This window comes from Rhinolophus hipposideros (assembly GCF_964194185.1).
Source record: "Rhinolophus hipposideros genome assembly, chromosome: 8".
Taxonomy (NCBI): Eukaryota; Metazoa; Chordata; class Mammalia; order Chiroptera; family Rhinolophidae; genus Rhinolophus; species Rhinolophus hipposideros.
Genome location: NC_138054.1, coordinates 65,828,762 through 65,843,858, shown reverse-complemented (window position 1 = coordinate 65,843,858; position 15,097 = coordinate 65,828,762). Strand labels below are relative to the sequence as shown.

The 15,097-nt window shown below is 39.7% G+C and overlaps 1 protein-coding gene across 2 annotated transcripts in view; it reads left to right on the top strand.

Annotated features, from left to right (window-relative positions):
* CCDC30 (coiled-coil domain containing 30) overlaps window positions 1–15,097 on the top strand; it is an 89,145-nt gene extending 74,048 nt beyond the window's left edge. For both annotated transcript variants that reach the window (XM_081054871.1, XM_081054870.1), the window contains 5 exons: window positions 3,078–3,219; window positions 6,553–6,689; window positions 8,515–8,629; window positions 13,220–13,284; window positions 13,638–15,097. In XM_081054871.1, coding sequence (XP_080910997.1) covers window positions 3,078–3,219; window positions 6,553–6,689; window positions 8,515–8,629; window positions 13,220–13,284; window positions 13,638–13,836 — 658 coding nt within the window. In that variant the 3' untranslated portion in view covers window positions 13,837–15,097. The remainder of the gene's footprint in view (window positions 1–3,077; window positions 3,220–6,552; window positions 6,690–8,514; window positions 8,630–13,219; window positions 13,285–13,637) is intronic.

Genomic DNA, 15,097 nt, shown 5'->3' with positions numbered 1-15,097 from the left:
ACTAATTTAGTTAAAAATTACTCACTGGTCCTATGATTGATATTTTTATTCAAAGAAACACTAAAAAACATTTTGGTATGTATATTTTTCATTTTAAAAATTAGTTTTATAGGATAAGGTCCCCGGTGTGGAATTACTGATAAAAAAGCTAGAACTCTGGGAGCAACTGGATGGCAGAGTTGGTTAGAGCACGAGCTCTGAACAACGGGGTTGCCGGTTCTATTCCCACATGGGCCAGTGAGCTGCGCCCTCCACAACTAGATTGAAAACAACGAGCTGCTGCTGAGCTTCCCGAGGGGCGGCCTGATGGCTCAGTTGGTGAGAGCATGAGCTCTCAACAGCAAGGTGGCTGATTCAATTCCCGCACGGGATGGTGGGCTGTGCCCCCTGCAACTAAAGATTGCAAACGGCAACTGGAGTTGGAGCTGAGCTGTGCCCTCCACAACTAGATTGAAGGACAACTACTTGGAGCTGATGGCCCCTGGAGAAACACACTGTCCCCTAATAAAATTTATTAAAAAAAACCCACAAAATAAAATAAATAAAAAAGCTGGAACTCTGGATCTTAAAATGTATTCACAAACATTCTGAAGCACCCTACCGAAAATTTCTGCCATTATGATGTAGCAGTAGTGATTTCATCACGTCCTCATTAGCACAGGGTGCTGCTACTGGGGGGAGGGCTCTGATTAAAGTTCCCCCAATATTCTTTGCTTTAATTGAGGTATAACTTAAATATAATAAGTGCACAGATTTTAAATGTACAATTTGATGAGTTTTGACAAATGTATACACCCCCCTAACTGCTACTGCAATCAAGGTCCAGAACATTTCCGTTATCCCTTCAAGTTCTCTCCGACCTTTTTGCAGCCCATCTGTATCTCCTGCTCCCCCTGCCCCCCCCTCCAGACATCCACTCTTCTAATTTTTGTCTCTCCTAAAATTTCATCTAAGTGGAATCATACTGCATATGTGTCTGAACTTCTTTTGCTCAACATATGCTGTGATTTTTAATGTTCACTTGTAGTCATAAATTACTTAATTGTCATTTTGTTTCGGATTTCTCTGATGGCTAGTGAGGCTGAATATTTCCCCATGTTACTTGTCCATAGTGTTTAGGACAGTGGATCCTAACCCTTGCTGCACATGCCTGGGCCCCGAGGTAGATTAATTAAATCAGAATCTTTGGGATAGGACATGGAGATCAATATTCTGCTAAGAGCTGCCCCGTGTGACTCTGATGCAGGGTTGCAAACTATAGCTTTAGGAAAGAAATAGAACTGCCAGAACTCTAGGTACATTTTCATTTTCATTTTCATTCCCCTGATCCCGGCCCTGACCTTTACAGACAATGCTTATTTTTTGCATGTTTTCCCAACCACTCTTCCAGAGGAACAAATTCCTTGCCTCTTTGAAGTAAAATTAATAGAAAGACCATCTGGTTTTACTTACACATAAGCGAAAAGCTGTCCCTAAATTTTAGACATCAATATTGTGCTGCCTCATAATGCTAGTACTTAACAAAGCCAAAAATGAACTTAGAAAATCCAAACGTTCTCCGGGCAAGTTGCCCAACAGAACTTACCAGACCCATAGGTGTACCAAATAGGCAGCCAGCAATGTCAAAGGAAGTCTCTAAGCCCTCACCAGTATAAACATACTCTTCACCCCATGCCTGACTCTACAGGAAGAAGCCTGACTACCAAGCAGTAGGAGATCTTTAGGGCAAGTGTAATGCATTTGCTTGATGGAACGTATTACAATTCTAAAAGGTGGTGGCTATGAACACTAGATAACAGCATGGGAACATGATTGTGATATAATCAATGAAAAGAGTGTGTGTGTATATATATATTTAAAGGAGGGCACAGCTCACAGTGGCCCATGTGGGGATCGAACCGGCAACATTGGTGTTATCAGCACCACGCTCTAATCAACTGAGCTAACCGGCCCCCCGAGCATAAAAAATTTTAATGTAGACAATGTTTAAACAGAAGATGCTTATAAAAAGGATAGAAGGATGTACAACAATAGTATAATACTGATCATATTGGGAGTTGAATTTTTCCCCAAATTTTCTATAATTTACCATGTGTCACCATTTCCTTTGTATGTATATGCCACATTTTGTTTATGTATATTATTCATCAGTTGTTAGAAATCTGGGTTTCCACCTTTTTGGCTATCGTGAATAGTGCTACTGTGAACATTCATGTACAATTTTTTCTGTGGACATATGTTTTCCTTTCTCTTGGGTATATTCCTAGGAGTGGAATTACTGGGTCATATGGCTCTATGTTTAACCATTTGAGGAACTGCCAAGCTTTTTCCAAAGAGGCTGCTCCATTTGACATTCCTGCCAGCAGTGTATGAGGGGTCCAATACCACTACCTCCTTGTCAGCACTTGTTATTATCTTTATTTTAGATTTTAGCCATCCTAGTGGATGTGAAGTTGTATCTCATTGTAGTTTTCATTTGCATTTCCTTAAGAGCTAATAATGTTGAACATCTTTTCATGTGCTTATTGGCGGTAAGTCAGATTTATGTCACAATGAGAGTAAGAGTCTTGAGCAGAGACCTATATAGAATTGGCATTTAGAAGTCCAACCTCAAGGCAAGGACTGAGAGCCGACTCAGTTATCTGGAAAATAGACAAGATTGTGTGGGTTACATCACTGTCCAAGGGTATAGTCAAGACCTAGAAACTTTAAAATTAATGACTGAATCAGTGGAGCAGGATTCAGAATTTTGGTATCAGGGATCAGAAGTCAAGGAGTTTCCTAAATTAAACTTGTTTGCTAAAGCTATGCCACAACCATCAGGTCAAGACCAAGAAAAGCCAGAGACTTGAGTCCATGGGGATGACCAGAGCTGGTGTTCTTTAGGAGGTGATCTTTGGTCCATTCCCCCACTTAGGGGCAAGAAGTCCTCCAGATGTGAGGCAGGATGTGTATCCATATCTGGGGCCAGGTCCTAACAAAGCAAGAAGAGGAAAGCCAAGAAAGGTGCATATTGAGGAGGCCAAATAAATGTTCAATGTGTTCAGGTGTGGCTGTATTTAAATTTACTTTTACAGAAACTATAATGAGAAACATCATCATTACAAAGCCAAGTTTCACAGAGTCAAGGATCGTTTAGTTCATGAAGTGGAGCTACGAGATGGGAGAATTAAACAACTTGAAAGTGAAATTGGAATACTGCGACAACAAGTAGCAAAGGTGAGAAAAAGAAAGGTGAAGAGTCACTGAGGACTCTTCAGTGAGGACTCTTCATGCTGATGGTCCATCATTTAGAAAAAGCCCACTTATTTATTAATTTATTTGTGGCCTCTTCATGGCCCATGTTTTCATTTCTTTTCTTTAAACCTCTTTCAATGTGAGTCATTGTTTAAACCCTGCCAAAAAGGATGTAAGACTTATAGTGATGCTAAACTAAATTGGACACTGAAAATATTCTGCACTGCCAGTTTTAGTGTCTTGCCTTCAAATGAAAATATCATTTCTTAAACACCCTTCATCAAACTTCAAAAACACCCTCAGTAACTCATTCCTACTTTCTGTAGAACTCATTTCGCTTCCAACTTCTGTTTATTTAAATGGCAGTGAAAATAGGCGATTGCTATTCCTTTATCAATCCTTAACCAGTGCCTTCACGCTTTTTTCTAAATATCCATGGTTTCTTTAAGTTTGCCTTCTGCCCTTGGGACTTACTGGTGTGTGGGGACATAGGACAGGGGACAGATGAGTGGAGTCCAAAGCAGAATGGTCTTGAGATAAACTACGTAAATTCAAAATGGAGAGCAACTGACTTGGCCAGTAATGTTTTCCCTTCTTGAGACCCCTAGCCCAATTCAGCATTTTGAAAACTCTGTCCTCACTCCTGAAGTGCTCATTTCCACACCCAATGAATTTTTATTGTACCATCCCTCTGTGCCAAGAATACCAAAATAATTCATGTAATTTCAGTTATTCCATGGGCTATTATGGACTCCAGGTTTAGAATTTCCAGACTATACACAGGTTTAGTGAACCCTAAATCCAATGTGACTAATGTCCTTATAAGAAGAAAAGAAGACACACACAGACATACACAGGGGGAAAAGGCCATGTGACAGTGGAGGCAGAGATTAGAGTGATTACGGTACAAGCCAAGGAACACCGAGGATTGCCAGCAACCACCAGCTAGGAGACAGGCATAGAACAGATTCTCCCACAGAGCCTCCAGAAGGAACTAACCTTGTTGACATTTTAGATTTCTAGCCTCCAGAACTGTGAGAAAATTAATCCCTGTTGTTTTAATCCTCCCAAATTGTGGTAATTTGTTTCAGCAGCCCTAGGAAATGAATACATCTACCGAAAGAACCACAGGTCTCCATGAAAGATACTGGCGATCACAAATAAGCAGAGGCTAAGAAAGAGTAACAGGACCTTTTGCTCACTGCCATGAAGCGTGCACTATGGGCTTTGGCCTTAGACAGACTTAGATGCAAAGTCTAGCCCAGCCACTTAATCGTTCTGTGCCCTTGTGCAAGTTCCTGTATATAATTTTCCTTATCTGGGAAATAAATCCCTACCTCACCAGGCTTTTGTAAGGATTAAAATATGAAATGCCTAAAGTGATACCTGGCACATAAATTTTCATAGCTGTATTTTCTTCTTTTTGATGTAAAATCTCTTAGAAGCATGTTAGTTGGTAGATACATAGTTCACAAGAGAAATTGTTAGTAGAATTGGAAATACTTAGCCTAGAGAAGACCACATGATATCTTTTAATGCCACAGTGGTACAAACCTGGTGGTGTAGATTTTACCTATTTTAGGGCCCATGGACCAGAGACCTAAGCATATAAAAGATGTGCTCAATTTCTAAGCACCAAGTGTCCAGAAAACAATGCCACCTTTTTCAGCTTCATTCTTCAGCCTTCTCTATATACAGTGAGCCGGCTGAATCCTCTGACTGTTGTTCAGATTTGACCATCTAAACCAGATTTCCTCAAATATTTTATACTATTATTAGAGCAGATGTCTTGACTTTTTGGTTCAAAGAAATATGGTATTTCCGAAGGACAGGGTGCCAGTAGCCTACCCCATTCAATTTCTTTTCTAATCCAGTTATTTGTGGGATGGCTCCTTTTATTCTCAATTCTTACCACAAATATATTTAAATAATATCAATATTAGACACCGAAGGGTCCTGGATGAAATACTTTCAAATCTGGAATGATTTGTTTCAGAACACAATGTAATCTCCTTCCTTATAACTCTTTGATGGCCAGTAGTTTTTTTTTCTTTCCCTTTTTGAGATATAATTGACATCCAACATTATATTGTTTCAGTTGTACAACTTAATTATTCCATATTTGTACATATTGCAAAATGGTCCCCACAATAAGTCTAGTTAATATCTATCACCATACATCGTTAACAACTTTCAAATATACATCATAGTATTATTAACTATACTCACATGCTGTACATTATATCCTCATGACCTCTGTATTGACCTCTGTACCTTTGACCCCCTTCACTCATTTCACCCCTGCCTCTGGCAACCACCAATCTGTTCTCTGTATCTATGAGTCTGTTTTTTGTGGGGTTTTTTTGTTTTTAAGATTCCACATATATGGACAGTCTTTTCTGAATGCTCGGAATTAGTACATTATTTAAAATAAAGAAAGTTGTCCCTCTTAGCCCTGTGATTTCACGCCTTTCCCAGAGATCATTATTCTTCTCCCACCCCACTCACTCCCACCACTGGCAGGTGAGGTACAAATACGTAAAGGTGAAAGCACTTGCTTGTTACCACTGACAGGTCACTGTGAAATGAGATGGGGAATTCTACACTTGTGGGCTTCTAAACTCAATAAAAGTGTGATATTTACTAACATCTATTGACTCAGTACAAGAAAATGTTTTTTTCACAAATACACTCCTTTGTCATTTTAGCTACAACTTCACTAAGTATTGCTTTCAGGGGTAATTGTTGGTAGAACATGAAACAGGATGTCCATCTAGAAATTGTTTCAGCATCATCATTGCAAGAATATTCTTAGTACCTGGCTGACATGCTTGACTTGCCAAGCTACCTGAGCTCCTGACACTGGTTGCCAAGTGAGGTGGCTGAATTCCCATCTTCCTCTCTTTTCCTTGAAAGACTCTTAACTACAAAGCAAATGGAAATGTATTATATAGACATTTTTTTCAATCTGGAGCTTCAGAGAATTCAGCTGTATTTGTTAGTGATTTGATATTTAATGGAGTTCAAATACAGAGGAGATCGTTGGGATTTTATTAGAAGTTGAACGCTCAGATATTTTTAAATGTTAGCCCAAAAGCATGAGTAAATGTTCAAACAAAATACATGACATAAATAACCAAAATATATAGAAGAACAATCTAGCTGACACTGTCAACAAACAGGTGAAAACAGCCTAAAAGACAGGAGAGAAAAAGTAAATAAGGGGAATTTGCTATCAGAGTTATAAATACGCTGATGCTCTTAAATTTATACTTTCTCCTGCTGTGGTAATTAGGGGACTTTTTCTATCTCTAGGAGAAGGCATTCCAGGACCAGGTCACTGCCGAAAATGATATCCTGCTCCTAGAAAAAAGAAAACTTCTGGAACAGCTCACAGAACAAGAAGAATTGATCCACGACAACAAATGCATAATATCTTCAGTCCAACACAGGTAGGTGAGGTCCTACCAAACTGGTTCCAGAAATGGTTCCAGAGGCTGTCCTTTGAGTTTGTGGCCTATCTCATAACTCTTGCTCTGCCATCTGCTGTTTTCAGCAGTTCATACAAATGGCAGAAGTTGTGAAATTATAGAGCAAAATATCATGGAGCAGGCGGGCTTGCCATTCAGTTAGGCTCTTTCATGGTGGCATTGCCTCCTTGAGGACCTGGCTGTGCTCATTCCGGCCTGTTCCTTTGTGTGTTGACACTCATTTTTATCATTTGATACCTATGGAATCAAGGTAAAACAGGAGAGTATCAGGCTCATACTAATGACGAAACCCACAGGATACAAAATGTATTAATTTGTAATGAGAATTATTCCCAGCAGACAAGAATTCACATATCCTCCAGCCCAAGCATTCTCTCCTCTACAAGAAACTGTCATTACAATCAAAAGTTTTCTTGGAGCCCAGAATTAGAGCAAAGAGAGTGGGTTGATCTTAACAGATAGTATCACCAATAATACCTATAATGATTAACACTTTTTTGAGCAGTTACTCTATACTAGGCACTGTTCTAATCTCTCTCTCTGTATATTCATTTAATCTTCACACCAGTCTTAGGAGGGAGCCTTATTTGATGGGTGAGAAGCTAAGGTCCAAACTGTTAGGAACCCACCAGCCTAGTCAGTGGAGAGCAGTGCATGAACCTCAACAGCCAAGACTGGAGCTCTCCTTTCCACTGCTTTGGGCGCACCTTGCTCCAGGCAGGCCTGGAGAGTCTCCGATTATCTGTCACTATCTGAGTCAACCCTTTTCTATATTCTGTATAATCCACTGCCCTTGGCAAATGGTGTCATTGCTCCTGACAGTCCCAACACAATTGACGTGTTACCCTTACCTGAACATTAATAAACTTCCTGTCTTGCCCTCTTGAAGACACGCACACTGGTCACCTGGATTGGACTTGGATGTTTTCCTTAGAGTAAGTTTCTTCTACAGGATGTTTCCTCACTTCACAAATAAGAAAACTGAGGCTCAGATTTAGTAATTTGACAAGGATCACACAGCTAGCAAGTGGGAGAACCAGAACTCAAACGCAGATCTCCAACCAACACTATTGTACTGTCACGGGTGCCCTGTGAACCATGGAGTTGGAGAGCGACCTGGTCCAGTGCTCAGAAGCTCAGGCATAGAACTCGGAGAGACCGGGGTTGGCAATCCAGCTCCACAGCCTTCTGGGTTCATCTTCTTACGCAAGTTACCTTCCCCTCTCTGAGCTTCAGTTTCCTCACCTGTAAAACAGGCTTCATAACAACCTATTCCATGGGGTTGTTGTAAGGATTAAATAAGCTAATAGCTTCAAGGGCTTCCTGTGTGGCTACATTACAGGGCCTACGTACATGGTAAATACTCAGTAAATGGTTGTGCTGTTGCTGCTGCTGCTACTATTACCAAAGTGTGGGGTGACCTGTGAGATCAGAGCCAGATGCAGACTGTGTAGTTATAGTATTTGAAGGGACACAGAGTCTATTTTTTCAGGCCCACTCCTAAAGGCGATCATATCCCCCCTTAAGTGTCTCAAGAGCTGGAACAGTGCCTTTCATACTCTTGTGCATAGTATGTCTCTGCTCTCTGTATTTAACGACTACGTACAGGCAGAAGCTCATTAATTTTTACTTGGTTTTTGGAATATCATGAGAGTTAGTCTGCCAGAGTTCTACAATCTGGACAGTGGGCTAAGACCCAGAACAAGTGGGAAGTGGGACATAGTTTTGAGGTTTTAGTAATGATGCCGAAATTTTTAGTTATGCCTCTGATTTATCCCGTTCTTAGGGTACTTTTCCTGGATAAAGAAAATAAGCAATTACAGGAAAACAGTCTCCGGCTCACACAGCAGGTTGGCTTCCTAGAGCGCATTATAAGTAGCATCCAGATTCGCAGAGGAGAGGTAAGATGTGTGCTTCCCACCAGGTTTTTAACATGAAGTTTAGGTTTCTAAGGTTGCTGTGTTCTCTCTTCCCTTCATCTCCTTCATACAGCTGTAGCCTGCACTTGACCTCACGGTGGACTGTGGCAAAGAATCTCATTGGTGCACACGAGGGTAGCCGACCCAGAGTCTGCCCTTGGCCAGACTTCATCTCTCTTCATTGGGTCAGCTTTAATAGATGCTCTCCTCCTTTGCAATCCCAAAGCAATTTATATATGCCTCATAGCTTCTTCCTTAACCCACTATATTGTCATTGCCTTTTACTTTTCTATCTCATCAACTCAGTGATGAGATCCTGGAGGACAAGGATTGTATCTCACATGTCATTGTATCTATGGACAGGTGCTCCATTAATATTTGAGAGTGAATGAATGTTAAATGTTTTCACATGTATGCCTCATTCTCAACAACCGTGTTCACCATGTATCGTTCCAGCCCTGTCTAAGAAATGAGTAAATCTGAAGTTCAAAGAGGAAAGTGAAGCTAGTCTGGTCTAGCAAGGAATCCAGCCTAAAAAGAGTATGTGAGTCAGAGAAAAGCAATTATGTTACAAAAATCCAAGCAGACCAGTAGCCAGGTCCAGAGAGATGTGGTCAGTAGTATAGGTTCAGACAAGGTCCAGAGTCTAGTTGGTTAAGTGAGTCAGCAAGAGGGACTTCAGTAAGCAGATTTGCATTTTAAATCCAGGATACATGTTGCTTGCTTTCTTCCCTGGCTTGTATCACATGCTAGACATTTCCTCCCAGGATGCTTCATGTGGAACCTGAGTGTTGGGTACTATAGCTATGAGCATAAGACCTGCATCTTGTTTGCTCTCAGAAAGGTGATTATTTCCAAGCCATATAAGATATTTTGCTGATTTTGTCAAAAGTAGAGCCGCCAGATTATGTAGCCTAATTTTCAGTGGTTTTTGTCTTTGCTTGAGCTACAACCGTTCTTCATTGCCTGTCATTTACTCTTTTACTTATTCATTCAACAAACGTTCATCAGTTGCAGGAATGATGCTACGTCTTAGGAGTATGAAGACAGACCCTGCTTTCAGAGGCCCAGTCTAATAGAGAAGGACAGACACATACATGAATAAGCACCCTAGGTGCTGAGTTAGAAGCCTTAGTGGAATATACACTAGGACCAATAGTTTTAACATCCACAATATTACAAATGAACAAACGAAAAATAAACTCAGACTCGTAGATACAGAGAACAGAGTGTTGGTTACCAGAGGGGAGAGGAGGTGGGAGGAGAATACAGAGGGTAAAGGGGGTCAGACATAGGGTAACAGAAAGAAACTAGACTTTGGGTGGTGAGTACACCATTGAGTACAAGGTGTGATCCAAAAATACGGTGAATGTTTAAATAAAATTTATTATAGTAAAAGACACATTGCCATTAATCAATGGCAATTGATTAATGCCAAAATACTCAAAATACTCCCCCTCGCTTCGAACACACTTATCCCATCATTCTTGCCACTTTCTGAAGCAGTTTTGGAAATCCTCTTTCGTGAGTGTTTTTACTAGCGTTTAAGATACGATGTGCGGGCCGGCCTGGTGGCTCAGGTGATTGGAGCGCGGTGCTCCTAACACGGAGGTTGCCAGTTCGATTCCCACATGGGCCAGTGAGCTGCACGCTGTACAGCTAAGATTGTGAACAATGGCTTTCCCTGGAGCTGGGCTGCCATGAGCAGCCAGAGGTCGGTGTGAGCTGATGTGAGCAGCATGGGCCAGGGAGCTGTGTCCTACATAACTAGAAACAAAGGCTTGAACCAGAGTGGGAGGGAGGCAGAAAAAGGGGGGGTGAAAAAAAGAAATGATGTGCGTAAAAAACGGCCTGAGAAATGGGCAGACTGTTTCATTCTCCATCATGACAATGCTCCTTGTCATGTATCGCTTCTGGTATACGGCAATTTCTGTCTCTGTCCAATAAAAACATGACAGTGTGTCTTCATCCACCACCAGATCTGGCACCGTGTGACTTCTAGCTCTTCCCCAAAGTCAAAATGATTCAGGACATTGAGGCAGCCACACAGCGCAACTAAAGACATTCACCAAAGAGGACTTCCAGAACTGCTTCAGAAAGTGGCAAGAATGATGGGATGAGTGAGTGTGTTTGAAGCGAGGGGGAGTATTTTGAGGGGGATTAATGGCAATGTGTCTTTTACTGTAATAAATTTTTTTGAATTTAAACATTCACTGTAGTTTTTGATCACACCTCATAGATAGATGTAGTACTTTAATGCTGTACCCCTGAAATTTATATAATGTTTTTAACCAATGATACTCCAATAAATTTAGTTTTTAAAAAAGACCCACAATATTATCCTCAAATCAGTATAATGAATGTCACATGGGTCGGGACTCATCAAGCTCAATATTCCATGTGTGACAAAGTAGCCACTTGTAACATCTTGACATATATTGGAATAAACAACTTAAATATTGTTTATAAATTTAGAATCTTAAGGATTTTCCAATTCAATTCCCTTATTTTACACAAGAGGGAGATAAAACCCAGAGAAGTTAAATGATACTTGTATATCTGAGGTCGCACAGCAGCTGCTTACATTTCCCAAATCTCTTGATTTTCAGTGATTGTCACGTATTGCAAATAGATCAGTAGACATGGGGTCTGACAATTAAGTTTGCGAACTCATCCTAGAAAAAGTGCTACATACCTCATTGCTAAATATCACTATGGTCACCTTCAAAGTACTCCCCTTGGGAAGCTATGCACCGACGCCAGTGTCTAGTCCACCCTTCAAAGCAATTTTGGAACTCTTTTTCTGGAATGGCCATCAGAGCTGTCGATGTATTACCCTTCATGTCCTGAATGTCATTAAAATGTCTTCCTTTCAATATTTCCTGTATTTTCGGGTAAAGAAAGAAATCACTGGGGGCCAGAGCAGGTGAGTAGGGAGGGTGTTCCAATACAGTTATTTGTTTCCTGGCTAAAGACTCCCTCACAGACAGTGCCGTGGGAGCTGGTGCATTGTTGTGATGCAAGAGCCATGAATTGTTGGTGAAAAGTTCAAGTCGTCTAACTTTATCATACAGCCTTTTCAGCACTTTCAAATAGTAAACTTGGCTAACTGTCCAGTTGGTACAAATTCATAATGATTCCTCTGATATAAATAATTCCTCTGATATAAAAAAGGTTAGCAACATCATTGCAACAAGTTTGCCAACTTAATTGTCCAACCTCGTATAAGCTTCTCACTTCTTTCAGGATAACTAAGAATTTCTCACAGAAACTTGGTAGTCTATACCAAAGGTTAAACTGAGGTACAAGTTCAGGGGAATCAACTGTATATAAAATTTGGTCTGCATTAGTCTATGTTTTTCTGAGAAAGAGTATTTGAGTTTTAAAGTCATAGAGCTCAAAACAAGTACTGTTTAATGGTTTAAAGGGACAGAAAATGTTTGCCAGCATATTAAGTAAAAACTTATCTAACATGAGATAATTCATGTAGAAAAGCAGATATAAAAAGCCAAATAGCAGTGAAAGCATTAATATAAAAAGCATGACATTTAAAATTACCAAATATTTTATAGGTAATAAGGATTACATCTTTTTCCAGTTTTATGGAGATATAATTGACATGCATGTATAACATTGTGTAAATTTAAAGTGTACAACATGATTTGATATATGCATATGTTGCAAAATGATTACCACAATAATATTAATTAACATCCATCACCTCATATACTTATAATTTTTTCCTTATCTTGAAAACCTTTAAGATCTACTCGCTTAGCAACTTTCAAATATATATTTATAAATTTATATAATATATATAATATATATTTATAATATATACAGTAAACTATAGTCATCATGTTGTACATTATATAACTGGAAATTTGTACCTTTTGACCACCTTCACCTAATTACCCCATTCTCCACCCCACACTCACTTCTAGCAACCACACATCTAATCAGTGTTTCTATGAGTTTGGTTTTTTTAGATTCCACGTATAAGTGAGATCATATGGCATATGTCTTTCTCTGTCTGAGTTACTTCACTTAGCATAATGCCCTCGAGGTCCATCCCTGTTGTCACAAATGGCTTCCTTTTTATAGCTGAATAATATTCCATTGTGTGTGTGTGTGTGTGTGTGTGTGTGCGCGTGTGTATGTGTGTGCGAATTTCTTTATCCATTCATCCATCGGTGGATGCTTAGATTGCTTCCATGTCTTGGCTATTTAAATAATGCTGCAATGCACCTGGGGTACAGATATGTCTTCAGGACAGTGATTTGTTACCTTCAGATAAATACTTCAGAAATGGGATTGCTGGATCATATGTTAGTTCTATTTTTAATTTCCTGAGAAACCATATTGTTTTCCATAGTGGCTGACTAATTTATATTCCCACCAATAGTAAATCCTTGCCAACGTTTGTCATCTCTTTTTGATGATGGTCCCTCTAACAGGTGTGAGGTGAGGGGATTGCATTAACCAAAATATGTATATAAAGCATAGTTCTAGAATTATAGTGCCAGTGGTTTATCATTAAAAATTTTAAATTCATGCTTTCTTTCCTTTTAGGAAACAAGTAGTGGCATCCCTGAATTTGAAGTATTTAATAAAATCTTGCCTCTCCCAAGCTCCAGGTTAGTAAAGTCAAAATAGTCATGTATATGCCTGAGCATTATGGCTGCCTAACCAGTCCTGAGTTGCTGGCTTGAGAAAGCATAGCATGTGGGGGTAATTTTCTCCATATTTAGTGTTTTTAAACTTTCCAATTCCTTCTCCCTTCACCACTGCTTCACCCCCACTCTTGACAGAATCCTGACTTAAGGTAGAAGATAATCCATAACATAAGTTCAGGGTAAATTTTATTTGGTTGTCTTTGTGTTTGACAGTTGTTAAAACTGAAATCCTGTTGAAGCCTTATCCCTGTAACCCCAAAGTGCTGCCAAGAGACCCCCATCTACACAGAGTCCTCACACGTGGTCTTTCTTAGTTTTTCAGGAACATGTTTGGCACAGTCAGCTGGAAGTCTTCAAGAGACTGAAGAACGTAAGTCAGAAGAAGCAGTGGCAAACCCCAAGTTTCCCAAGTCTCTTACGTGTTCACAGAATTCCAAAGCTGGATACGTAAACGTGGCTTCTCTGAAAGAGACACACTGCGTCCAAGAACAAGATCAAAAGTCAGAACTATAAAGTCACTACTGTCTAAACCAGACTGATCAAAGCTGCTAACTTAACACTTGGGCATGAAGGTGGAACATGATGTGGAGAAGACTTATGACAGATCCTCACTCGACATCAGCCAGGAGTCTTCAAAATTTCTGATAAAGTCATTAAACCAGTTCTAAACATGGATTTCTCACGTTTGTTTGAGATCCTCAAATGCCTTGTATTGATCAACATAGTGACTTAAGTTCAATGATTTAATAGAGGTTTCTGTTCAGCAGAACACATATATGGCTGATTCGGTATTCTTTCCTAGTATTATGGGTATTTTTTTTTAAAAAGTAAAAACCTATAATCACATTAAAGCAAATACTTTCAAAAGAAGAAAATAACCTCCTATAATGCCACATACTGAACACTACTATTTTCCTTTTGGAGTTATTCCCTTCTGGTTCTTATTCAAATTCATATATTTTAAATGATTATTATATTGTATTTTCATAGTCTGATTTTAAATTTCATCACCATGAAACACTGTCCCATATTTAAACTCTACATAATTATTCTTTCAATAGTCATGTGATAGTCTATTATGTTGATGTTGTATAAATTCTCTTGTTATTTGACATCCGGGTTGTTTCAACTTTTTCGCTAATTAAGATTATGCTGTGGTGAAAGTCTTTGTGAAGTTAGCTCTTTTCTTCTCTTAATCCAGAAAACAAATTCACAAGATAAGTGTTACGGAGCATTGGTACATCACTTGTTTCATTGCTTTTTAAAAAGTATCAACATACTACCGTTTTTTTTTTGTTGTTGTTGTTGTTTTTGTGGGTTTTTTAAAAGATTTTATTGGGGAAGGGGAACAGGACTTTATTGGGGAACAGTGTGTACTTCCAGGACTTTTTTGTCCTTTCAGTCTTAGTTGTGGAGGGCGCAGCTCAGCTCCAGGTCCAGTTGCCCTTGCTAGTTGCAGGGGGCGCAGCCCACCATCCCTTGCGGGAGTCGAGGAATCGAACTGGCAGCGTCGTGGTTGAGAGCCCACTGGTCCATGTGGGAATCGAACTGGCAGCCTTCGGAGTTAGGAGCATGGAGCTCTAACCGCCTGAGCCACTGGGCCGGCCCCAACAAACTACAGTTTTTACAGTCAACCTCTTTAAGCCTCAATTTCTTGATGCATAAAATGGGAACAATAGTAGTTCCTATCCCATAGAGTTGTGAGGACCATATGAAATGAAGCGTGTATTTTGCACTGAGGAACTGCTTAATAAATGCTAGATATTTTCATTTA